Source organism: Vanellus vanellus, assembly GCF_965231255.1.
Source record: "Vanellus vanellus genome assembly, chromosome: 4".
In the NCBI taxonomy this organism is placed as follows: Eukaryota; Metazoa; Chordata; class Aves; order Charadriiformes; family Charadriidae; genus Vanellus; species Vanellus vanellus.
The window spans coordinates 12977380-13002718 of record NC_138909.1 but is presented as its reverse complement, the minus strand read 5'-3'; the positions used below and the strand labels follow the sequence as shown (position 1 = coordinate 13002718).

The following is a 25339-nucleotide window of genomic DNA, read 5'->3' as shown; positions in this document are numbered from 1 at the left end:
TTTTTTCTTCTACTTCTCTTCCCCTTTTCCTGGATGCAAATGGTATAGTCAGAGTGCAGACAACCCCCATGTTATGTTTTATGCCATCCTGATAGTCGCTGTCATACACCCCCTCTTGGGGTTCCTCCAGTGGAAATGGTACACCTCTTGAATACGTGAGAAGTACATTAAATTTTTCTTCTCTAGACTGACTGCATTCTATAGCCCCCTAATTACAGAAAGGTACATGGGATGTTTGCCGTATGAATACTTGTAGGAAGAAATTGGACTGGATTTGGACGTAGCAAGACGTTGGTCACTGTGCAACATATATTTGGGAAGGGTCAGAATGTGGAGCTATCACCAGTCGGTGTGAGAACCCCAGGTCCTGGACAGGAGGTTATGTCAATTTACCACAGTTAAGATGGTTTGTGATTGAAGGTTGTATGCCTTTTAAAAATTACTTATGTATATCCTCCTGTCCTTCAGTCTCATAAAATGCACTGGCATTCCCATTCTCTCTTTAAGCAAATATAAGAAGAATATTCTCAGCTCTTGTCCTGCCTCTGCCAAACAGATGTAGGTTGTAGTGACTCGGAACACCCTCCCACACTTCTTTTCCAGAACTGAGAATGGGCGCTGGATTGAACAGGCTCCTGTGCTATATAGCAGACCACTTGGATTAGCTCCGTTTAGAAAGTAAATATTTATGGAAGCTTTACTAAACTTAACAGAATGAATGAATATGTGCAGACTACGTTACATACCATCCTCTGTGTCACGTTTGCTTGTAAGGCAGATCATTCAGAGTTACCTATATATGGAGAACTTTCTGTTACCTTTAAAAATGGGTTTCTAATATTTAAATGCTTTCTGATTGTAGGAAACACAACGTACTTATGGGAGTTTCTTCTGGACCTTCTCCAGGACAAGAATACTTGTCCTCGATATATTAAATGGACTCAGCGAGAGAAGGGAATCTTTAAACTTGTGGACTCGAAAGCTGTCTCCAAACTATGGGGAAAACACAAAAACAAACCTGACATGAACTATGAGACTATGGGGAGAGCTCTGAGGTAAAAACTCTTGTATCCTTAAGTTATCTACTGTAATTTTAAATCTGCTTTTTAACTTTGTCTATAGAAATATAACAGTTCTGAAATTTTAAAAGCTTTGCCCTCTCGCTGTCTTAGCTGTTTCAAAAGCAAGTCTTGTAGTTCCTATTGCTTTTTATGCAACCAGTTAATTTGCAATGTAATTCCCGAAGTATGTTTTTTTTTTTTTTGCCAGTGTGCTCTGCCAGCTTCTTTCCTTCTCATGCTATAGGTTTTATTACGGCTACTTCAGATTTTCTTGTTAGCATAGAATGAGGTTTTCTTTAAAATCTGTCACTGTGTTGGTTACTACTTAATTGTACTTTTCTTGCAGATATTACTATCAAAGAGGAATCCTTGCAAAAGTTGAGGGGCAGAGGCTTGTATATCAGTTTAAGGAGATGCCAAAAAATATAGTTGTCATAGATGATGACAAAAGTGAGTCCTGCAATGAAGATTTGTCAATGCCTACAGATGAGAAGTCATTGGAAAGAGTGTCTTTATCTGCAGAAAACCTTTTAAAAGCAGCAACCTCTGCACGCGGAGGAAAAAATTCCTCTCAGCTAAGCTGTACCAGAACAGAAAAAGCAGTCACCAGAGTTGTGAATATTGCCTCACCAGCGCATGATACATCGTCATCTCGTCCCTCAACTACCACTACTACCGTCCCAGCAACGACAGCTCCCAGGTTTGTGTTAATGTGGCTTGGGCTTGTCGTTTGCTAATGACGAGCAATTTTTTTTTTTGTTAGGAAGCTGTCTTTTAGGTTTTTGTTATATGTTTTAAATGTTGGAAATTGTTTCTGATTCGCAAGCAGCAGTGTAACATGATAGAATACTATGAAAGCCTCGTTTATGAGATCAGAGCCAACTGTCAATAGGCTTATTTTAAAATTATGTAGAGAGAGGGAGGGGAAAAAACACATATGAATGCTGCTAAGTTTTCAAAGTCCTGTTGCTAGAAGTGGAAAAGGTTGTGTTTGGTGTTGGTTGGTAGTTGTTTTGTTCTTTGGTGCTTTTTTTTTTTTTTTTTTTTTTTTTTTTAAAGAACCAGTTAAAAATCTGTAAATCCTAGATTTGTCTGTCCCTGTTGTCATCTCTAATGGTGTCCTGAGTTTTGGCTTAAACACACACATCTTTATTTTGCAGGACTGTACGTGTGGCAATGCAAGTGCCTGTTGTAATGACCTCTCTGGGACAGAAAATCTCAACGGTGGCGGTGCAGTCAGTAAACGCGGGGTCACCGTTGATAACCAACACAAGCCCAACAACAGCCCCAACTCCAAAGGTAGTAATCCAGACAATCCCTACTGTGATGCCAACCTCTGCTGAAAACGGAGAGAAAATCACAATGCAGCCTGCCAAAATCATTACAATCCCTGCCACGCAACTTACGCAGTGTCAGTTACAAACAAAAACGGGCCTGTCTGGGTCAGGAAGTATTAACATCGTGGGAACCCCGTTGGCTGTTAGAGCACTAACCCCGGTGTCTATAGCTCACGGGACACCAGTAATGAGACTATCGGTGCCTGCTCAGCAGGCGTCTGGCCAGACTCCTCCCAGGGTGATTAGCGCAGTTATAAAAAGTCCAGAAGTTAAATCAGACACAGCGGCTTTAAAACAGGATCGTGAAGTGAAAACACTGCAGCTGGTAAAAGAAGAGAAGCCGGCAGATGGAAGCAAGACTGTGACCCACGTAGTAGTAGTTAGCACGCCCTCAGCTATTGCCCTTCCTGTAACAATGAAAACAGAAGGAATCATAACGTGCGAGAAATGAAGAATAGGTTGCTTCCAGCATGGACTTCTGGACTGTTACGGTTTTGAATATATTGGCATAATTGGGGGAGGGAAGTGGATGTGATCACCAAGTCGAAAAGGAGAGTTTTGAAATGTCAATAAACATGCATATGTTGGAAGACTTACTGGAAAAAAAATTTATTTTCCCGTGTTTCAGTGGGAATTGAACCACATTGATACGCTGACAAAAACTGCCTCTTCCAGTTGGGAAACAGCTGAACCTATGGAGAAGGAAAGATAGAGGGACTGAACAGGGACCAAACAGTTCACTACTTTACCCGTTACCGAGTTACACTAAGGCCCGGAACACTACAGGAGAGTTGTGCGAGAGGTTTGTCTTGGTCTTTAGTTGTCAGAGGGAGAGGAAAGTCTCATTGTTACAAATGGCAAATTTGATGCATTTTGTATGCATACCAGCAATTACTACTGTGTGCCCACAGTACTCAACTGGTGCTATGTGAAAAACTCTGCTACTAGGTGTTGTAGAATGTGAAATAAAGGAGAAGATTAAGGAGCTTCTAAAAGAAGACAGAGACCTAGAGGGATTTTTGTATCATACAGCTTAAGCAGATTCAAAATGAAAGCCTTAGACTGATTTTCAGTTATCTTTCTTGAAATAAGCTAATGGCTTGTTTGTGTAAAGCTTTTTTTATTACAACAAATTTTTTAAAAATCTTGTACCTAGCACAGTATTGTTATAGAATTACATGTAACATATTTTGTATGGTAGTTAAAAGTCTGTCTGAATTTCTTAATTGTGGACAAACTAGCAGCAGGCTTTCTGCCTTCTGCTGTAACATGCCTGTGTCTCTCACTTAGCCTTGACATCCGTGCATACATTTCAGTTTCAGCTCTACTCTGTCACTTGAAAGGTCACGCCCAGCATGAGCTTCTGTCAGGTAGTTCTAAACCTGTAAATTTTTTTTTTTTTTAGTTGAAGTTAAGAGGGAAGTACCAGTGTTCAGAATGAACTATAATAGTTTGTATATTCAACATTTGAAGTATATTCTATTTTGTTGTACTCTTGTTTCAAAGTGTATTCAAGTAGGTTTTACTGAAATATAGAAACGAAATTTAACGGTGTTTGGTCTGCTTTTTATTTTTTTTTTTTGTTTTTCCCTTTCAACCTATTAACCTTTTTTTCTGCTTATTTGAAATCTTCCAGGCATTCAGCCTATAAGATACCTGATATAGTGTGGAAGTTTGGAACTCCTCACTACACCGGTACTCCGAATGGCTGCTCTCTCACACAGCGCACGGAAGTGTTTTTCATTGACGTTATCTGAGAAGCTTGCCGTAGGTGGTGAGGTAACTTCCGACAGGGGTCTAGTTCTCTTACGCTTTTTCAGGAGGGTGAGCGTAGGCAATGTTCTTGCGTTGTGGCTGATCGCATGAGTGCGTGTGGAATAAACTTGAGTAGCCCAAGAAGTTACTGTCTTCCAGCGGACGGGTGATAACTTTGTGTGCGCTCCCAATTGTTTAAATGCAAAGAAGACGGGGTTTGCCTAAATGACGCAGAGAATCAGTAACTTCTAGAGCTCTGTGAACTACCCAACTATTCCTTCCGCTGCACATTAATTTCCTAAGGCTGCACTGCAAAGTAAAGGTAGAAATAAGCAGACCTGGCTACTTCGGCGTACTCATCTGATGATCCGGTAGAGGCAAGCTGAAAGTCCCCGTAGGTAGAAACTCTGAAAAAAGAGAAATACCAAGTTATACTGCTGGTCCTTTTGGTGGTGTTGCCATTGACCTTTCCAACTGTTGATATTTTGGCTTCAGCACAAACACGTGACTTTAGGTAGATTTTTTTTTTTTTTTTTTTTTCCCCTGAATGAAGTATCTAAATAGATTTTCCGTTTAGAATTGCACTGAAGTTATGGGTATCATGATACATTACTTCAGGGTAAAGTTCAGGTGAGAACACACAGTGCCCAAATTACTCCATAGTTGCAATCCGTTTGCAAGAGTTTGGCTTAAAATAGATGCAGGGTAGCTTACCCTGTTTTCATGGGGACCACGCTGGCACTACAACACTTACTAGAGAAGCAGCACATCAGCTTGTGGGTGCCCAGTGGCACCCCCAGTTGCTAGTGAGATGCCCGGGAAAGTCTTCAGAGTGGGAACTTGGGTAATCTTGAAGTAATTTAGGTCTAAATGACCACCTAAGTACTTCATGCCTGGAGGAGCAATTTTAACTGAAATATGGAACTGAGGTCTTCAGTAATGATAAAGGAGACCAGAATTAAATCCTTACACTGGAGTTTGTTTTTTCCCCTTTAACTTTTAATACTGAAAAATGAGTTACCTCTAGAGCCCTAGCGGTAAACCCCATTCTTCCCTTAGACTGGTAAGAAATGCGGGAATAGCTCCATGCAGCCAGGCCAGTGTGTGGGGAACTTTGAAAGCGTTCTGAAAAAGGGATTATTTTTCATACTCCAAGCAAGGAAGCAGAGTTTCTTTAAGAACAAATGAGTGAACGAGCTGAAACAGGTAAAAGAAGCGTGGTGTAGAAGGCAGCAATCCCTTCCACCAGCAGTTAACCCAAAGAGCAAAGGTTCTTACAGATGAGCTGTGTTTCTGGCCTGGGGTAGAGGACAAAGACTCCTTCACAGGAGGAAATGTGGGAGAACGAAGAGGATTACGTTGCCAAGCAAGAGGTAGGACGGAAAGGGAAGTAGGGGGAAGCTGGGCAACGGGTTGATTAATTTGGTAGTGTGAGAGGCACTTAGGTTCTGGGTAAAGGGAAATGGAGCAGTGTGAAGAGAAGCAGGTAGAACAAATTGGAGCTAGAAGATGAGAGAAAAGTATTTTTAAACCCACATTTCTAAGTCTTTTCTGTAAGAAATCCTTTTCTAAGTGGCTGTTACTTGATCGTATATGAGAGAGAGGTGCTGTATCTCAGAGCATGAAATGTCTCTCTGGAGTATTTGTAGTGAAGACCTTTCCGACACCTAATTTAGATACACTGGAAGTCAAATGGGGACAAACTGTCTTCCTGGAAATAGATAAGGATCTCCAGCTGATGACCTCCTTGTCTTCAGTTAGAGCCAAGACTTCATCATGTAATGGCAAAAATGAAAGGAATGAAAGTGCACATCACTACTGGTGAGATAGGCAGCTCGCAGCCGTGCTCCGAGACGCTGCTGTTGCTGTCGGTGCTGCATCTTGCCACGGAACTGGCGATGGTGCTTTGGCTCTCTCCCCTGGCCACCCGGTGAGCGGCACACGCTACCGGCTGCCAGAGGACGTTTAACAGAGGTTCCTGAAGTGCTGTGAAAATCTCGGGCTGTATGAGGATGTGCCGTAACTGAAACGGAAAGGATGCTTAACCCGGCTTCAAACAGCGAAGACCCTTTTTGTTAAGCTTTCCGTGTATGCCTCTGTACTCCTCGTTTTGTTTTTAATTTAGCTGCTAGCTGGAAGTACAGGCAGGGGTTTTTTTTTGTCAGTCGGGTAGTGATTTCAGCCTATCTGCCTAAGCGCAGCTCTTCGGCATTGCTTTGTGTGCGCACGGTTCCTACGAGTTGTTCTGAGACCCGGTTGTTCTTCAGAGGTGGTGTGCAATCTAGGTAACGAGCCTTGCTTCTTACAAGAAGCAGCTTCTCCCTGAGGCTTTCTACAGCTAAGCGTCAGAGGGGCAAGATTCCCACCTGTAACCGAAGATCTCAGATCATTCTCGAGGTCTGTGCAAGTTTGCTCTTCAGCACGCTGCTTTATGCAGACGTAATTAACCCCGTGGGCAAGAAATGTTTTTACTGGTGGTGGTGGAGGACGTGACCTCAGGACGAGGGGGGCTTTGGTCAGGTTTGTAACATCTGAAACAGACAAAGGAACACAAAAATTTTTGCAATCCTGCCGAAAACCCTATTATTTTGTCCACGTGTGAAAGCGAGACTAGCTTTTACATCTGAAGCTGGTGGCTCAAGTAGAAGGGTCCAGGCTTAACTTATCCTTGGCAAGTAGTGTCTCTTCTAGATGTGTGGGTGGAATGAAACTAGTGCGAAGTGAACTTCACACAGAAGGCATAGAGACGTACACAGCCATGGTATCACTGGTTATACAGACATAAATACAAACATTTTATTTTTCAGATAACTTAAATACAAACATTTTATTTTTCAGATAACTACTATAGTAAGTTATAGGACAGGCAGGGTAATGCTGTGTAGTCCATGGGGGTGGGGGGGGAATTAACTGAGTTGCAACTGGGAATAAAGATCTGAATATCAGCATTTCTGGGTTGTGGCAAGAAAAGTTGAAAGGGGAATCCTATCGCGGAGACCACAGTTTTTGTTACTCTCTTGGACAAAGTCCATCTCGCTTAGCCAGGGGTTCTGTGCCTTGACGCGACTCAAGTGATCCGGGTAAAGCGTGCTGCAGGGAAGGCTGAGCTCTAGGGATCCTCTGCTAATTGATTTCATCAACTTCAGGGCTTTGGAGAATTATATCGGAGCCGATCAAGGATCGGTGAGCCAGGCGCAGTCAAGAGTTGGTGAGAAAGGGGAGAGGTGCCTGAAGCCTCAGTTCTTACTCACGGTGACAGGTGCAGCAGGGATCTCAGTTATGGGGGAAGATTGTCACAGCCAGAACAAGCTACATTCAATTTCTGCTCTGTAGAGAAAGTTCAAATAGCAGGTATTAAGCTCATTAAACGAAGAAGATCCAAGCTTCTGATCTGATTGTTCTCCAAGAGAGATAGTGTTTTAATAAGCTTGCAACAGCTTCCGCCTTTCAGCAAATTAAATAAGCGGGTCATTTCTTCCTTCAGCTAGCTTGAGGGTGAGGGAGAAGTGTCACTGCTAAAGCTCATGCAGCTTTTATTCGAGATTAGAGCAAGGGACCTGCTGAGACTTTTTTTTAGCCTTGGTGTGCTTATAAGGGAGACAGCCACAAGAAGAGCTTTGAAGACATTTTTACTGTAAGAGTCATACTGCTACATAAGAAAAAAAAAATATTAAAAACCTTCCTGCTTCTTCCTGTGAAAAATATTTAGTGTACTGATATTTATAGCAGGCAAAAGCATTTCAGTGCTGCAGGCCTGCCTCTGGCTGAATAAAACAAAGCAAGAGCAGTCTGTCGCTGAAGTTTTCCAAAAGTCTGTCTGCAAAATATATTTTATAACAAGTGCTGGAACAAAAGGGTGAGGCTGACTGGGAAGTTACCTTGCATAAAAGGTTGTCTACCTTTTATTAAAATACAGCAGAAAGGGTTCACCGTTGTGCTATAGCAGGGATGTGTGATTTTTCCGAGTGTGGTAATATTAAGAATTGCCTTGTGATGGGGGGAGTCCCCGGCCTTTTCACAGTTATTCCACCCTCCCCTCGCCTTCAAAATTACCCTTTAAGGACATGAAGCAGCGAACATCTGTCACGTGTCCGGGGTGAAATAAGAATCCCAGCCCTTTCCACTTCGGGAGAGCTCTGCAGTGATGGCAGTGTCGTACAGATCATGCTGTTTCTCCAACAATTTGGTTCCTTTTGTAGGCGAGTTAGCGCTGCAAGCCACGGTCTGACTAAAATGGCGTAAGAATCGTCCAGATGATACCAAATATCATTACTGTGAGAGTGATGGCGGGAGTTTTGTAGCTGCAATAGTTTAGCTCCTGCTGGTAAACAAAGCCTGCCGTGATGGGTGCGATGGCTCTGCGCCCTGGCAGCGGTCACACGGTACCGCATTGATGGACGCCCTCGGCTGTCCTTAGGAAAACGGAGCTGCTTATGCAAAAGTAAAATGGAAATTAAGGGCTTTTTGGTGGTGATGTGGAAGGGGTTTTTTTTTGTGTGTTTGTTTGGGATGTTTTTGTTTTTTAAATGCAGCTCTGAGAACAGTATTATCCTTGCTCTCACGTCACGGCTTTCTACCACAAGTGTAGTTTCTTCCGGAAAGGGTCTGAATGGAAAATCCGCCTTCTGGTGTGACTTTTTGTGGTAGACGAGCAAGGATTTGACTTATTAAAGGTACCATCTTACAGTCTGTGTTGTGGTGCTGCTTTTAGAAGTGCTTAGCTACAGATGACTAGATGCCTCCGTTAATGGGCAACTGTGTTATTTCTCCTCCTTGCAAAGACCATTTGAGGGGAGATCCTAAGAGGAGAGAAATTTTTGCTCTTTCTGAAAATTTCCGCTGAAGGAGGCCCTGCCTGGCAGTAGTCGATAGGTCGCATCCGCCTGGTACCAGTATTCACCAAGGCAGTCAGGTTCCTTGGCTGTAAAATCCTTTCCGCCTGGGGCATGTCAAATCCATACTTGCTAGAGGAGTCCTGCACCCCAGGCTGCTTACAGGGGCGTCAGCTCCTCTGCGTGGAAAAGCTCGTGGCCCTCATCCCGCGAGGGTCAGCGACACCTGCAGAGCGTGTCACAGCTGTGCAACACAGCACTTCATTCGCTTGCCGGAAAGGGAGGGTGTTTGTGCGGGAATTTGGGACTTCCAGTCGCCAGACTCTGTAATTTACTTACCAGCATCACAAGTACAATAATCTGTGGGCTGTGTAAAGCAAGTACCTGTGGCATTTCTTGCTCTACAAATGATGTTTTAAAAGAAAGTGACAAATAGAGGTGCCTGTTGTGAGGAACTGTCGGAAAGAGTAATATTTACGGGAATACGGAGTCTAGGCTTCATCTGTAGCTAGGGGAGGGAGCAGCTTAACATAGCTAAAGGTAACTCCCTCCCCTACAGGCTTGCTGGGGAATTGGGGCATTTCGGGTTTGAGAAAGAGCACTTGCGGTGAAAGCAAAGCAGCCGTGCCAACCTGCTGGTTAGGACTGCGGGGTCGGGGGAAAGAGCTCAGCGATGGGTAGCATCACCACTAACCCGGGGCTCGAACAGTCACTAGTTGAGACAGATCACCTGCTTACGATAGGGAAATGAAAAAGATGGCAGCAGAGACATTAAGTATTTTTTTTTTCCCCCAAAGACTTTTATTAATGAACACCTGGAACATTTAAGAGTTACTACAGGCCTTGCTTTACGTGGAAGTACTGCTTTATTTGCTCTGCCTCATCTTTCCCAACTCTCTAACTGTCAGCCCGACTCCCAGCTGTTGCCTCCCTTCCCTCCTCTCCCGGCATAGTGGGACGTTTCCAAGCCATACGTACGATACCTATGTCATACCCAGGAGCACCAGAGTTACCACACTAACACAGCTCCGCTGTGGTGTAGGTGCTCAGCCAGAGCTCCCCTGCGCCACGGAAAGAGCCTCCTGAACGCTGTTGCTGTAGGATTTCAAGTCGGATGCAGTATCACCAACTTCTCCCAATAAATAAATTTTATCTTCTAACAGGTTCCAGTGTAGCTTTAGATTCTGAAGATAAATAAAAGAAAGTCTTTCAACGTGAAGATTGGCCCTTTACTGAAACGGCAAGATTTGACAAGACTACAAATTGAAACCATTTAGAAAAGTAATACTCGAAGCAAGAGGAGGAAACGCTCCCTGGTAGGCATGTCCCCTGGAGGGAAGCAGAGAAGAGACAAAGATAACAGTCGCTGTGTACACCTACCTACAGGCTGTATGTGTGTAACAGACACATGCACATTCATCTGGAAAAGTGAGGATATTGCTAGATGATGTAGAATAGTTTGCCTCTATTTCCTCACCCGCTCTTACTGGAGGGGGACCTTCCTCACACCGCGCTATTATCCATTCACTTTTAATGACATCATCATCTCAAGTCATGTGAAAATGTAACATGAGCTTAGATTTGTTCAAGTCTGAACTGCGTTAAACTTCCTTCGTGTTGCAACAGAAAAAGATTTAAGAGAATCTCACCGAGTAGTCGAGCCTCCTTCCCTTTGGTACTTGCGCAAGCTTAACAGGAAATAAATAAAATCAGCATGCTCTCGGGGCAAGTTGTATTACAAACACACGTGTTTTGATTTAAATACTAAGGCCTCCGCGTTCATTAGAGGATTAAATCCTTGAACACGGGGGTTAGTGAAAGGATAAAGCTCATTTGCCTTCCGGTTCTCAAACCCCGGCACGGCCAGAACACCACGACGAGAACACTGGCTCCTTTCTTCCTCCCTCGGAGGCTCCGGAGAGATTAACAAGCGCCGAACGGGAAGTGTAACTCCAAACGAGTGCCCGTAATAATGTTTCGTCAAGAGTATTTCCTCACCCTTCAACAGCTCCCAGCTTCAAAAGTCTTCTCTAAAATAAAACAGTGGTGAGTTAAGACACTGCAATACCAGGTGGCGTTCCAACCCATTACAGCAGTCTGTCGGGGTCTTGATTAAAACTAAAGTCACACACCAGAGACAGGTGATCGGAAGGGTAATTGAATGATGGCAGCCTGTTGGGCCCAATTTGCTCTTCAGTCAGCAAGCCCAGGGCTGAGTTCACGTTCAAGGCGTGCTGGGAATACCAGATATAATCCAGCGTGTGCCGGCACTCTCCCGAGGGTCGGATCTTCCAGGTGGTGTACGGGGGCTCTGACTGCCCGTCGGGGCTCAGCAGCTTGTACGCGCTGTTTAGGTTGAGGCTGGAGTTGGAAAATTCTCTGTAGACCTCCTCAGTTGGCTCCGCGTTGAAGTCTCCGCAGATGATCAGAGGGATCTTCGCACCTTGGGTAATATTCTTCAAGTTCTGGAGAAGATCGCAGCCTTGCGCGGACCGAAACCTCTCCCAGCCAGTACGGGCTTTCAGGTGGGTGACGGCAATGCAGAACAGTCTTCCAGTTTCATTGCACTTCAGCGTCTGAGCTATGGCCACTTGGTTGGTCTTCAGCTTCATGGCGGTTAGCCGGATGTTAGCGCTGTTGATGAGCTCAAAGCGGTCTTTGAGGAAAAACAAGGCGCAGCCGTCCGGCCCGTTGTTCTGCTCTACATCGAGGCACGGGGACCACGGCTTCGGGAAGAACGTACACTGGTAGCCCAGTCGGCTGAGGAGTGGCTCAAAGGTGTCAAAGTAGTGGTCGACTTCTTGCAGGCACAAGATGTCAGGTTTGTACGCAAGGATTTCCTCCAGGATGAGGCACTTCCTCTCTTCCCATTTCAGAGCTTCCATGGGGCACTGGACAAAGTTGTCTTTGCCTTCTCCGAGAGCTGAAATTAACAGAGAGGGGGAGAGAAAAAAAAAAAAAAAAAAGAAGTTACCGATGACTAAAACAGGCTGTTTTCCTCCAGGTTTTGCGGAGGCCAGAGGGAAGGCTCTGTCACAGTGCAAGAAGGTTACAACGGGAAGCGGCATGAGGCTTCTGCAACGCTTCACGTGCAGGTGATGGGTCTCTCAGGAGGAGCTGCTGACTCTGAGGGTGCCAGGCTTGCCAATGGGGGCGAGAACCCCGTCGCAAAACACTGAAGTCTCTCCAAAAAAAACACTTCTCTCCAAAAAAAAGTAAGTTCCCTTTACAGATACGAGTTAGATGAAAGACTTTTCCCCCCCACCTCTTCCCAAAAGTCACTACACCGCGGCAAGCGCTTCCACATGTGGCTGCCACAGCTTAAGCCTAAGGAAAAAAAATGCACTGGGATGGCTGTGATTTAACTGCAGAATGTTAAGGCAGTCCCCACGTGGGGGATTTCCCACCCCGAAAGATTTTAAGATGAGGCTGTTGCGTAAGTCAATTTACAGCCTTAATTTTAGGGGTCAAAGAGAAAAATGATTTTGAAGAATTAAGAACTGCCTTAACGGATCTGAATCCCTGAATAGTTCACTCCTAAAGTAATCAGAAAGCTGTAGAGAAGTTTTACAAAAGAATAAAACTTATGTAAGGATGCGTCTTTTCTGGAGGTTAAAACCTATCTAAAAGTGATGGGACCCAGCTTTTTTAATATACTGTGTTCAGTTAAGACAGGCGTTCAGAGCTACCTTTGGCATCACAGTTGCAAGGAGAGATCTTCTGTCCTTTCCCACAGAACGGAAGGCAAACCACTATTTCAAGCGCTGAAAATTTCCCTGCCCAGGTCCTCGGTCAGCTGTGCCCCACGTAATCCGCCTCTCTCCCTTTTGCCTTGTCAATCCCAGGCATGCCTAATTACAGCTGATTTTAAAGGTTTTCATTGCTGTGTTTGCCCTTGAGGTCACACCTTGAGCTCAGAGGCAACTCCTACCTTGGGCAAGGATGTTCCACTGCATCACCCGAATGGGGCGGTGGTTACTGACGGCGTTTTTCTTCAGGTCCACGAAGTCCCTCTGAAACCGGGGCGGCCGTTTCTGCAAAACGATCTGACATTCCTCCAGCAATTCCTTGGGGTCTATAGGATCCAGCCGTGCCGAGTCCGGCTGCTCCAGGCAGTCCTGGTGCTGGGACACGGCACTGCTGCTCAGCGTCTTGGCGAGCGCGCTGTAGAGCCGACTGGTGCTGTTTCCCATGGAACACACTGGAAAGGGGGGAAAAAAAAAAAAAAAAGGTGTTAAGAGATGTCTGCCGTGACTCTTCCCAGCACTTAGGTGCCTTACGGACAGCCTTGTTACGGCGCCAGCAATTTTGTGGTCCGTGCAGGAGCCTGTTCCTGAATCTGAGATAAAATAAGAAGGATGCGGGGATAGGGTTTGTGCTGTCCACGCTCTCGTCGTGTTTTGCTCGTTATCAGGGGCTGCTAACCTCTGCAGCGCATCCGCTTAAAGGCATCGTGCAGGTGTCTGCTCAGGGAAGAAAGGAGTCTTTCATGCGGAATAGCGGGGCTAAGATTAACTTCTGCACGTGTTGTAGGAAACAACCTAGATCGAGTGTATTTTTCCCCCTCCTCACAGAGGAGAGAGCCCAGCAGGTAGACAGGTACTGCCTGATCCTTATTTCACACGCAGCCTTTGTCTCTAACGGAGACGGCGCTCCGCGCAGCCCGGTACCCTGTGCCCGTGTGGGATGCGGGGTGACTCATTCCCTCAGGTTAATATTTAATAGGAATCTCTGATCAGCGCTTCATTTGCCCCAAAAGCAGCGACGTTTTCATGAGCGCGGCGCAGCCAGATGCTTCTGCCGGCTTAGACCTTGGGGTGGGGAGTGGAGAAGGGGGTCTCTCCAGCCCCCCTTCTCCCCCCTATGCTGCTTCCCCTCACCCTCCTTCCCGCTGTGCCCCAGGTCACAGAACGGTCAGGGTTGGAAGGGACCTCTGGAGATCATCTAGTCCTGCAGCCCTTCCCAAGCCCCAGCGATGTCCTGCACCTTTGGCCATCTTCAACGCAGACAAGCAGCCGTCCCCGAGTTCTCCCCATTAACACCCACTAGCAGTTAGCTCTGTGTCTCCTGCAGGGAGGTCCCCACATCAGGTCACATCTGCCACGGGGTGGTGAGTGTGTGTGCGCATCCATCACGCTCTGTTCTGCTCTCGAGTGCCACCCTTGCCACCACAGCCGTGTGCGCACCGTGCCACGCTGGGCATGTTTCCCTTCAACCACGGGCAGGAGGAGCAGCGCTTGCACCACAGCGACTTGCACAAGAGGCAGCGCTGACAAGAGTTCCCTTGTTGCCTCAACTTTTTTGCCCTGAAGGCATTTTTGCAAAGGCAATTGGAAGAGGCTGAGAGGAGACCTCATCACTCTCTACAGCTATCTGAAAGGACACTGTAGAGAGGTTGGTGCTGGTCTCTTCTCACAGGTAATTAATGACAGAACAAGAGGGAATGGCTTCAAGCTCCAACAGGGTAGATTTAGACTGAACGTTAGGAAAGAATTTTTCACAGAAAGGGTGGTCAGGCATTGGAATAGACTGCCCAGGGAGGTGGTTGAGTCACCATCCCTGGATGTGTTTAAGAGATGTTTAGATGTGGTGTTGGGGGATATGGTGTAGGGAAGAACTTTGTAGAGTAGGGTAGATGGTTGGACTCGATGATCCCAAGGGTCTCTTCCAACCTAGACAATTCTATGATTCTAATCTTCCAGCAAAGGAACTTCAGCGTTGCATCCCTGTTGGCCCACGGCAGATGTTAAGTAAGACTTCTTTGTACCTTTGAGTCGCTTAAAAATGGAAGAGGCTCATCACCTCGCGGCAGATTTTGGGGCCTGACCTACATCTTCGTACCTACCAGTCATAAGAGCTGGTGACAGACATACAGGCTAAAGGGGAAGGCAGGAAGATGGAAGCCCTAACAGTTCAATAAACAGAAGGAGTAAAAAGAGAAAAGAAAGAGCCTGCAGCAGGAGCCTCATGTCCTTGTCTTTAGGAAAATGGGTACGTTTAAAGATATTAGAAAAATACTTGCTTTAACACGTTTTGTATGTGTACAGTGGAGTAGTGTCTCTGAACAGTTCTAAGAAAGTTGTAAATTGGGAATTTAAGTTGCACGTAGGACGCCTCTCCCCATCTCCATCTTTTTAGTTAACGTACTGCGAGTTCCTCAAAGGGAGACGTGAGCTTGGGCTCACAACTGTGAATGTCCTTCTCGGGAAACCGTGGTTTAAAGCCTTCCAGTTTCTGCAGTCTTTCTTAGTTTACAATTCCTGTCAAGAAGCCAAGTACCGCTGAAGTGGGAAGAGTGCCATTTAACAGCAAGGGAAGCGGGCCCGAACGTGAAATCCCAAAGCAGGATGCTGACGCAGCTGGGAGGTGGTGGGGACGCCGGAAGGAAAGCACGCTCTGTACTGGTTACAGAAGGCTCCAGCTCACACGGCACCAGAGCTGCCACGCAGCCATGCAGAAACCCCCCCCAAATCAATATCACTCTTAATGACAGCTCCGCAGGGAGCTCCTCGCCTATTTTTGGGGTAGGTACAACCCATAGTTAAGCTCTGCGACTGGAGGGAAGCACACGGTGTGTTCTGCTACCTCAGGGATGCCATCGGCAGCCACAAGCCCTACGCCCCGCACAGCTCTGCCCCAAAGGCACGTCCCTGCCCTCCCCTCTGGGCACAGCACCAGCCGGGTGGCGGGAAGCCCATGGGGAGGCAGTGCCTTCTGCACAGCTCCTGCCATGCCATGGATGAACACGGCTTACGCAAGGCTCACCAAAGGAGTAACGGTGAGTTATTCCGCTCCAAGAAGGCATCCAAGCAGCCCTGAGGAGAAGGACCTGTGGGTGCTGATTGATGAGAAGCTCAACATGAGCCAGCAGTGTGCAATCGCAGCCCAGAAGGCCAACTGTATCCTGGGCTGCATCAGAAGAAGCGTGGCCAGCAGGTTGAAGGAGGTGATTCTGCCCCTCTACTCTGCTCTGGTGAGACCCCACCTGGAGTACTGCATCCAGCTCTGGAGTCACCAACGCAGGAAGGACATGGACCTGTTGGAGCACATCCAGAGGAGGGCCACGAGGATGATCTGAGGGCTGGAGCACCTCTCCTACAAGGAGAGGCTGAGAGAGTTAGGGCTGTTCAGCCTGGCGAAGAGAAGGCTCCGGGGACATCTTATTGCAGCCTTCCAGTGCCTAAAGGGGGCCTACAGGAGAGCTGGGGAAGGACTTTTTACAAGGGCGTGTAGGGATAGGACGAGGGGGAATGGCTTTAAACTGGAAGAGGGCAGGTTTAGATTGAACATTAGGAAGAAGTTTTTCACTGTGAGGGTGGTGAGGCACTGGCACAGGTTGCCCAGAGAGGTTGTTGAGGCCCCATCCCTGGAGGTGTTCAAGGCCAGGCTGGACGTGGCCTTGGGCAACCTGGTCTAGTGGGAGGTGTCCCTGCCTATGGCAGGGGGGTTGGAATTCCATGATCTTCAAGGCCCCTTCCAACCTAAACCATTCTATGATCAGCAAGAGCCGAGGCTGCTCAGTGCTTGATCTGAACCAGAGGGAGGATGTCAAAAGGGACAGGGTAGCACCAGGGACAAGCTGGGTGCAATGCATCTGGAGGCAAGAGTCTACCCTAAAGCTCCAAGCAGCTTACATCTGTCACAGCAGGATGAGGTCTAAGTTCAATCCTGTACCTGCCAAGCTGCAAACAAAGCCAGAGTATTGTCTAAACGTCCTCATCCTTGGGGACATGGGCTATCCAGCTCTTAACGGGGACTCAGGCATAGCCTAACCTGCAGGGGATGTGCTACGGCCCAGTTCTGACAGCTTTTAAAGTCAGTAAGGTCTCAGAAGAAAAGGGCTTCCATCTTCTTTTGATATGGGGAAGGTTGGGTGAAAGAGGGCCTGGGCTGTAAATCAAATGCTTTGGGGCCTGTTGTAGGTGGCTTGGGAGCCCTTGGCTGAAGGGGAACTTCTGCGGGAAGACTCCAGCATGACAGATGAACTGCACAAACTTCTTTGTCCCCAAAGTTCTGAAACCATCCCAGCATGGACTGCATGACCAACACCCTCAACACTTGAAACTCTGAACACAAAATCCATTTTGTTATTTTTACAACGCTTAACGTGTCTGTGGCAGCGAGGTAAGTACGAGGTCACTGTTCCGAGATCCTTACAGTCCAAATTAAGTGACCTGTAACTTGCTGGGATAACGTCTGCCGCCGGCGCTGTGACACCACAGTGTTGGTGTACGCAGAGGAACAAGCGGACTCCTGAGCTTGCACTTTAGCAGGGGGTGGTGCGCACGGACGCAATTCTTTTGGTGTGATGTTGCAATAGGGAACGCCAGCTCAGCAATTACTATTCAAGGTACTTAAAACAATAATGATGATAAAAAAAAAAGCGCCTTCCTCTCAGCAAGGGTGGTGCCTCAGCACAATAAGGGTAGGGCAAAGATTTAAACTGTTCATTAGCACTCAGAAGAAGAGGGTGCAAAGTTCAAGTTTCCTCGCGTCATCCAACATTGGCACAGAGGAGATGAACTTGTAGGATCTCAGGCGACAAAACAGCCATGGACTTTATTTTATGGACTTTCCTTCAGAGACGAGGGCGGCAGCGTGTGGGCAGAGCTGGGTGGGGTGGGGTGCATCAGAGCCGGGGCATTTACCTTTTGGGTGAGGTGAAGAGCATCCCCGTTTCCCTTCTTTTCATCTCCTACCTCCTAGCGCTGCTTTTGGCCGAGAGCCTCCACCTCATTCACCGCAGGGATTTCACTGCCAGGTGAACAGCTTCAGCCCGCCCGCAGCCCGGGCTGTAGTTGCATCAGCCTCCACCGCCGAGGAGGCCAGCAGCAGCCGGAGACATCCTGCCTGCAACCCCGGTTCTAGGAGAAACTTGGCAGACGCCGTCCCCATGTGACAAATCCTAAGCTTAGAGGGTATCGTACTACACGCGTAGCCTTGTTCAGGCCAGCAATGGGAGTGCAGCCCTGGGCCATTCAAAGCCACAGTGGCTGCTGCTTGGAGTTCAAAAGTCCTGATTTTGGCGAGATTTAAGACCTAAAGCTGGTTTTATGCACCGGGAAGTCAGGACCCTCAAAGAGGGATCTGGAGAGCTCGTCACAGCGAGGGAGGTGCTGCCGAGTCAACAGGCAACACTGGAAAAACGCAGGAGCCTCAAATCCTGCCCCGAGTAACACACAGAATCAGGACTCGGCATAAGCTGTGGAAACCCTTTTCCTCATGAGCGCTCTGCTCATGAGCTCTCCTCTGCCAGCTCGTGGGCACAATACGCTCCTCTTCCCTGGAGCTCCGTGGAGCTTCGATCCTGCTGTTCATCCTGGCCTGGCTTCAACAGGAGAAGGAGAAGCAGAAGCACCCCTGCCCCAGCCAGGTTCGCAGACCCCTCCTGTAAGAGCACCAACGGCCACCCTTCACCCCAACCCCAGCTGAGGGCAGCGGGGAAAAGCGGATCTCCCGCACGCCAGGTGAGCGGCGCAGCCTCGGGTGTCGCGTGAAGGGTGTCACAACGGGTCACCTCTCCCACCAGCAGCAGCCTGGAGCAAAGGTGGCCGCTGCCCCAGCTTTCACCGGGACCCTCATCTCCGGGTGTGCACGTTTGGCCGCGGCCAGAGGCTGTCCGCGTCTCAACAGACGGGGCTTCAGGCTGGATCTGAACCCCCGAGGCCCGGCAGGGACGTCACCGCGCCGCTCCCCGGGGCGGCGGGGAGGGAGCCCGGTGCCTGCCAAGGCGTCGTCCTCACACGGACCCCGGGCAGAGCGTGCACCCAAGGACACGCCGGACCTTGAACGCTTTCCAAGTCTCATTTTAGGAACGAGGAACGGGGGGTGGGAGCGTAACCCTCGATCCCTAATGGTACAGGCCAGCAGGAACGCGATGCCTTTAGCATCACCGCGCCTTCGCCTGCCTGAGGGGCAGCGGGGCTTCTCCCACACGCTGCCTAAAGCGGGGGAAAAAAAAACACAAAAGAACCCCAAACCTCACTGTGAGTCACGTACATCCTACACGAAGCGCGACGCCGGCAGAGAAGGGGAAGCGACAGCCCTCAGCGCGCTCCCGACGACGGGACGGAGACGCTGACCCCCTTCGGGCACCGGGAGGGCTTCCCCGGGCGGGGGGGGGGGGGGGGGGGGGGGGCTATTGGGGTTCATTCCGAGCGGCCGGTGGGCTCTCACGCTTCCTGAGCCCAAACCAAGGGGTCAACCCAATCGTCGGGGTCGGGGAAGGCGGCACACGCTGACAGCGGGGGGGGGGTGGGGGTGACCGAGAACCCCGCTGCTGGGGGTCGGCCCACACGATCCCACACGAACCCCCCCCCCCCAGCCGGTACCTACCTGTGCGGGGCGGCGCCCCCGGTGCGAGCGGGCCGCCCGCCGCTGCAGCTGCCCGCGGGGCGGCGGGGCCGAGGGGCGGCGGAGGGGTGGCGCGGGGCCGCGGCGGGCGAACGGCGGCGGGAGGCGGAGGGGCGCAGCGGAGGGCGGGCAGCGCCGAGCAGAGGCAGCGCGCGGGGCTCTGGTACATGCTCCCGGCGGGGCGGGCGGGTGGAGCGGAGCGGAGCGCGACGGGACAAACAGCGGCTGCCGCGCCCCCCCCCCCCGCGGCGGCGCTTATAGAAGCGGCGGCGCCCGGCTCGGCCGGTACATCCGGCACCTACCACTTGCGCCGCGGGGGGGGGCGACGACACACGAACACGGCGGGGGCGCACCGAACCCTACCGCGGGGAGCGGCGGGGGGGGCGGGGGGGTGGGACTGCCGCCGCGCCACTCACGCTCTCCGCCTGGAGAAGCGGGGGGTGGTGGTGGTCATTCCTATCCCGCCCCCCCCCCACCTCCGCCGTGGAGTGGTCTCGCCCGGCGGAGGTTTTCCGCTGGTGACGTCGGAGAGGGGAGCGTCCTGTTCCCACGGACGTCACGGCGCGGGGGTTGGTGGCCCCTCGTGACCTTAGCAGCGGGGGTAGTACACAGTACACACGGGGAGCGGGGCTGCCCCACGCGTGGGGCTGTCGGCCGCCACGTAGGGCGGCAGCGCGGGCGCGCCGCGGCGCCACCCGCACCCCTCTGTCCGCGCCGTTCCCGCCGGCGTGGGTGTCTCCCGCGTGGGAGCCCGCGAGGCGCAGGGTGGGGCGGGGCGGGGTGGGGGGGGTGGGGTGACGGTGGGATGACCCCTTCTAAGGGGGGGTCTCGCCCCCAGAGGTGGGGGTGCTCGGGCTTTCCTTGCGAAAATGTGACGTTTTTGCGAAATGTCGCGTATGTCAGAGGGGCATCGCCGAGGGCGTCACCAGCCGAGAGAAAAGAAGACGTTATCCCACTCGGCTGACCCCTTTCCGGCCACTCGTGACTCGGTTTTGGTGTTCAGATTTGGTGCCCGCTGTGCCAAAAAGCCACGGATGGGCTGGAGAGGGTCCGGAGAAGGGCCACCAAGATGCTCTGGGACGCTTGGCCACGTGGGGAAAGGCTGAGGGAACTGGGGTTTGTTCAGCCGTGAGAAAAGAAGGCTTAGGGGGGACCTCATCACCACGTTCCCGTATTTAGAGGGCGGCTGCGGAGAAGGTGGAGACTAGTTTTTACTAGGAGTCGCACAGCAAGAGGCCAGGGGTGGCGGGTACAAGTTACTCCTAGGGAGACTCCGTTTGGACACAAGAGAAAAGTTTTTCACCGTGAGAACGATCAGCCATTGGAATAATCTCCCCAGGGAAGCGGTGGATTCCCCAATATTGGGCGTTTTTTAAGATTTGGCTGGACAGGGCGCTGGGCCACCTTGTCTAGACCAGGCTTTTGCCAAGAAAGGTTGGACCAGATGACCCTTGAGGTCCCTTCCAACCTGCTATATTTTATGATTCTAATGATTTTATCTGTCTGACAGGGTACGGAGGTCTCTCGTGGGAGGTGGGTGCCTTCCGTGGGAGGTGCTGCTGTGGCAGCTAAGCCAGGCGGGCAGCGCAGCGTTAGACACGGGTCCGCTTAACGCCTCCCCTGATCCCCCCTCTTTTCCCTCCCCAGGAGGAGTGGGAGTGGGGCGCAACAGCCGTTCCCGGCGTTTTGGTGTTTCAGTACTGCCGTCGCGGTGTTTTTTCCCAGCTCGCTGCCCGCTCGGCTCTGGGCGATTACATATGTGCTCCATAGGCGAGGGGCAACAGAGAGGAGTCATCTCAGCGCAGGAGACACGCAGACTGGGGCTCCACCGCCTAGCAGAAGTCAAATTTGGAGACGATCTTAACTTTCCTCTTTTTCTTTGCGCCGTCAGGCTGAATTACTTGCAGGCTGCCCGTACGGGTGATGTGCAACCTCGTTCAAAGCTGCCAGCGAAGGGGATTTCACCACCCCTCGGCGCTCCCGGAGAGCTGTGGCTGCTTCCACAGTTGGGCGCGCGTGCAGGTACGCCTCGGGGTGCGCGGGGAAGGGAGTTTTCACGTCTCTGGGGACTAAACTGACCTTCCAGGGCTGGAAGCGAATGCTGGGTGTCATCAGAAAGGTGGAACTCCTCTTTTCCAGTGTGTCCGTGCCCTGATGCGATGAGGGCTCTGACTTTCTAGGACAACGGAGGTGCTTGTCTTCCGTAAGCGTAACAGCCTACCCTGCTTTCCCCAGCGCTGGAAGGGGATTGCGTCTTGGCTTGGCTTGGGGGACATGTGAAGGGTGGTTGATCGCTGCCCTGGTTCTAGCAGCCTTTTAATCTACTGAAGACTGTTTGTCATGGGCCTCTTGGTCTGTCTTTTATTTTTTCCCTAGAAAAAAAGGAACTTCCTTCAGATCACATCTTCTAAATCTCTTTTTCTCATTGCTCTCTCCTGGAACATCTCCTTGCCCGCCCCAGCCCAGAAGCTTCCTGTGCGCAGCCCTCCTGACACTCAGCCTACCATGAATTTGCCCTTGTCTCTCCTGTGGCCGTGCCGTGGTACTCTCCATTCCGGTCACAGACCTTTTTGTTTGCCAGGTCCTTCCCTACGGCATCGCTGCTGGGGCTTCTCGGGGTTTTCCGTAGCGTGAGGGTCCCTGCAGTAACTCTGTCCTGCCCTTTTGAAGGCAGGTGCATCATTCGTCTTTCTTCCGTCACCTGGGGCTGCTCTTCTTGCCTGGATTTTGGAAGGTTCAGAGATGGCTTGGGAGAGTTTCTAGAGCTTTCTTTTCACCCATCTTCTACTTGCTTTGCTTTCCTGCTTCGGACTTGTTTGTGTCTCCCTCTTATTTCTAGAGCTGGCGTTGATGCCTCATACCATTTTGGTGCTTTGAACCCTCTCAGCTCTGACGGTTGTGAGCCGCCCTGATTTCATCCCTGAAGGCTTGTGCTAACCTATGATTCTCATCTGTGATTTTATCTCATCTGTAATTTTATCTATCTGTCTCTCTTCCTTCCTCGTGTCCTTTGTGGTTGTCAAAGCATAGATGGTGGCAGTCTCACAAGTCTCACGACCTCTGCTGACAGTGTTTCTCTCTCTACGCGGCTTTTCTATTAAAAAAGAGAGTAAGTTGGACCACGTATAGAGCTGCTGCAGTCTCAAAGGTGGGTCCTGGAGCTGAGTGCTTGAACTCACACCTGGCTGGGGGTTGGCTCAGCTGCTCCTCCCTAAGCCAAATGTTTGATACTCTAATGATTAAATCGTTTTAAATGAAGATAACTAAAGAATGAGAAAGACAATTAAACAGCGTTTTAAGGTAGGTAATTAGTACCCCGCTAACTTCTTCAAAGTTTTGTTTCCTGTGAAACGGAGCAGTCGTGCTGCCGGCCCTGGACGGGGATGTGCCGGCGCTGGGAGCAGAGGGGAGAGGCAGCCGGGGCGCCGCGGAGGCAGGGCTGGAGCTCCGCTCTCTCTGCTCTCGGACACGCTGACCGCTCCTCGCGGATCTCCCAGCTCCCACTCATATCCCCTCCGCTTTACATCCGCGTGGTAGAGACAGAGGTTTGATTATTGCCACGCGAAACTCCCAGGCCTGGGTCCTCCGTAACCAGACTCGGCGCCTGACTGGGCTTGTCTGCTCTCGAGTCTGGGCACCCTTAGCAGAAGGGCAAACTCATGACTAAGACTTTATTTCCACGCCCATTGTGTGTGATGATCTGTAACCAGCTCTTTTTTTTTTTTTTTTTTTTTGGTGTTTTTTCCCCCCCCCCCTCTTTCCGGAAGACCAGACAATTCTGGAAGGAAGGAGTGGTTGGTGATGCAAGTAATCCGTGAGCTCGCTTCACGGCCCCACCGTTTCTGGTGGGATTTGGCAAAGAAATACGTAACAGCAGAGGCTTTGGGGATAGGTAACCCAGGTTTTGTTGCGTTATCTGCTGCGACACCCCTGACAGGTTACAGCCGTGGTGACGGGGAAGCTGCTGGTGACTTTGTGGTCCTTGCTCAGGAGACGAGGCAGCTGAATCCATCTCTGAGCTCCGTGTCCTCAGCTCCTGTCAGGCGGTCGCTGGCGTTCAGGTGCATCTTGAGCCTGATGGCTCTTCATTCTGCTTCTCCTGCCCCATGGGGAAAGCCCTTTGCCCCCAGAGCTGGCTGCTTGTCCTCCATCCCACCGCTCCCCACCGCCTGCTCCAGCAGGTTCCAGGGAGCTGCTCACCGCCCAGAGGGCTCAGCGGTCGTTAAGTGACTAATAACTGGGAGGTATGATCTGTTTATTGTTCAGTTTCTTACCCTGATGACTCAAATAACTGGGTTTAGGCCAAACCACCTCCTCGTGATGTGCGAGGAGGAGGAAGGAGAGAAGGTTTCCTGCTCCCGGCTGCACTGAATGTGCTTTTCTCTGCTGTTTTGGGTGTTGGCTTTCCCGAGCCCTGTTGTGACCGAGTCAGCGTGACAGTAACAAAGGTGTTTTTGAAAAGAACAAAAAAGTTACTGGTGATGCATGAAGCTGCTTTCTACGCCTACCGCTTTGTCCCCGGGATTTGGGAAGAATGGTGATTTGGCTCCAAAACATGAACCGGTGTTTGCTTGGCGGCTCTTGGGATGATTCAAAAGTCCTAATAGCCTGCCATGGAAAATAAAATTCTTCTGAGAATACACAAAAGATGGAGTTAATTTTAGGTACGCGCTTTTCTTAGAGAAAAGAGAGAAGTTTCTTCGGGAAGCAATCTGGGCTATCCCATGCCCAGCTGGCTGATGTTTCCACTAACTGGGAACAGTGAGCAAGGAGGGAGATGGGGTCCAGGCCAGCGTCTGCATAGACTGCGAGAAATGCTTTTTTCCCATAATTTTTTGGCCTGTTCTTACCCTGGAGACGCTGATGCTTCAAACATCCCAGTTAGCGGACAGGCTGCTGATCCTTTTCCAAAGCCATGTAAATCCCAGGCCTGGTGGAATTACGTTACTTATTGAAAATATGCATACGACGAACGTTTTGCCGGCGTGTAGTAAAATCAGTGATTTCCACAAACTCCGCTTCCTTGGGATTAATAGTGAGCTGAGGATAATGGTCCTTCCACCTCCTTGGTCAGGCAGCTTCTCCCAACCGGTCATCCCTATGTCAGGAAAGCGCTTGCTCTGCTGCCCGAGCGCTGACGGCGTTTTCAGCTTGAAAAAGCGTGATCCAAGAGGAAACTGATTTTGGGGGGGGATGGACAGTAATCACCGAAATATCACAGTAGATGAACAGGGGAAAAAACCTGTGGCGGTTCACCTCAGCGTGGCGCAGGTGGCTGTGAGCACGGTGGTGTCTGACTTCGTGCTGCACACACGTCCCAGCACCTTCTTATTTCTCCCGCCAGTGAAGCTATCGCCTGGGGTGGTGGCTGCCGGTGGCTTTCCCATGGGATGCCTTGCACCCCCCCGGGGTGCCCCTTTGCTCCGCCACGTCCCCAGGAGACCTCCACCTCCCCACCGTCGCTCTGCTGTGGGGCATCCCCTCTCCCCTCCGTGCCTCACCTCGGTTCTGGGCACCTGGGAAGAAGCTGGGGACAAGGACTCGGTGGCAGACGTGGGGATCCTGGTGGGTTTGAGGGAGGCTGGCCCAAACCGGTGGAGCTTTGCCACTTTAACCCACTGTCTGTCTCGCTGAGAAACGAGTAGCAATAAATCTGGGCAGCAGATGGTAAAGTCTTCCAGGCGGCTAAGGAGGAGAGAGGGAACGATAGTGACACTTCTGACGTCTCGTTAGATAAACACGCACGCCACTTCATCTCAGATACGAACATACGCTGCAGTGGGGGTGATTAAATAGAGTACTTCGTATTTAGAAGGAGGTGTCTGCCTGTTGAATCAAAATTTCCAAGACTTCTGCAGGCGGCAGCCAGCCTTTGGCTCGACTTGCTGAGTAACCCTCTGAACCTACTTTCTGACACTTAATCATTTTCGGAATAATTCTTTATGCTCTGAAGACCTGCTACCGAGCTTCTTGGGGCAAAGCCATTTTAATTTCCTTTTCT

The 25339-nt window shown here is 50.2% G+C and overlaps 2 protein-coding genes across 5 annotated transcripts in view; one reads left to right on the top strand and one right to left on the bottom strand.

Moving 5' to 3' along the window:
- The window catches only part of ELF2 (E74 like ETS transcription factor 2), a 37939-nt gene extending 34951 nt beyond the window's left edge, over positions 1-2988 (top strand). For all 3 annotated transcript variants that reach the window (XM_082482636.1, XM_082482637.1, XM_082482638.1), the window contains 3 exons: positions 863-1055; positions 1408-1761; positions 2222-2988. In XM_082482636.1, the coding sequence (XP_082338762.1) occupies positions 863-1055; positions 1408-1761; positions 2222-2849 (1175 nt within the window). In that variant the 3' untranslated portion in view covers positions 2850-2988. The remainder of the gene's footprint in view (positions 1-862; positions 1056-1407; positions 1762-2221) is intronic.
- A 6775-nt stretch (positions 2989-9763) lies between these two features.
- Positions 9764-19626, bottom strand: NOCT (nocturnin). Of its 2 annotated transcripts, XR_014269161.1 has the most exons (4): positions 19321-19626; positions 12917-13186; positions 10366-11908; positions 9764-10169 (listed from the first exon to the last, which is right to left on the bottom strand). XR_014269161.1 is itself a non-coding variant. In XM_082482855.1 (3 exons), the coding sequence occupies exons 1-3, from the start codon at positions 19505-19507 to the stop codon at positions 11073-11075; spliced, it is 1293 nt and encodes a 430-aa protein (XP_082338981.1). In that variant the 5' UTR covers positions 19508-19626; the 3' UTR covers positions 9764-11072. The 2 variants fall into 2 exon arrangements, 1 of the variants encoding a protein (XP_082338981.1); XM_082482855.1 differs by having other exon boundaries at positions 9764-11908.
- Between the last annotated feature and the right edge of the window lie 5713 nt (positions 19627-25339).

Bases quoted from the DNA above. Each gene is read 5' to 3' on its own strand.
- NOCT (XM_082482855.1), bottom strand. From the start codon at position 19,507: ATGTACCAGAGCCCCGCGCGCTGCCTCTGCTCGGCGCTGCCCGCCCTC. The intron at 13,187-19,320 runs GTAGGTACCGGC...CCCCCTTTCCAG, and splicing joins GGGGGCGCCGCCCCGCACAG to TGTGTTCCATGGGAAACAGC. The intron at 11,909-12,916 runs GTAGGAGTTGCC...TGTTAATTTCAG, and splicing joins GTGGAACATCCTTGCCCAAG to CTCTCGGAGAAGGCAAAGAC.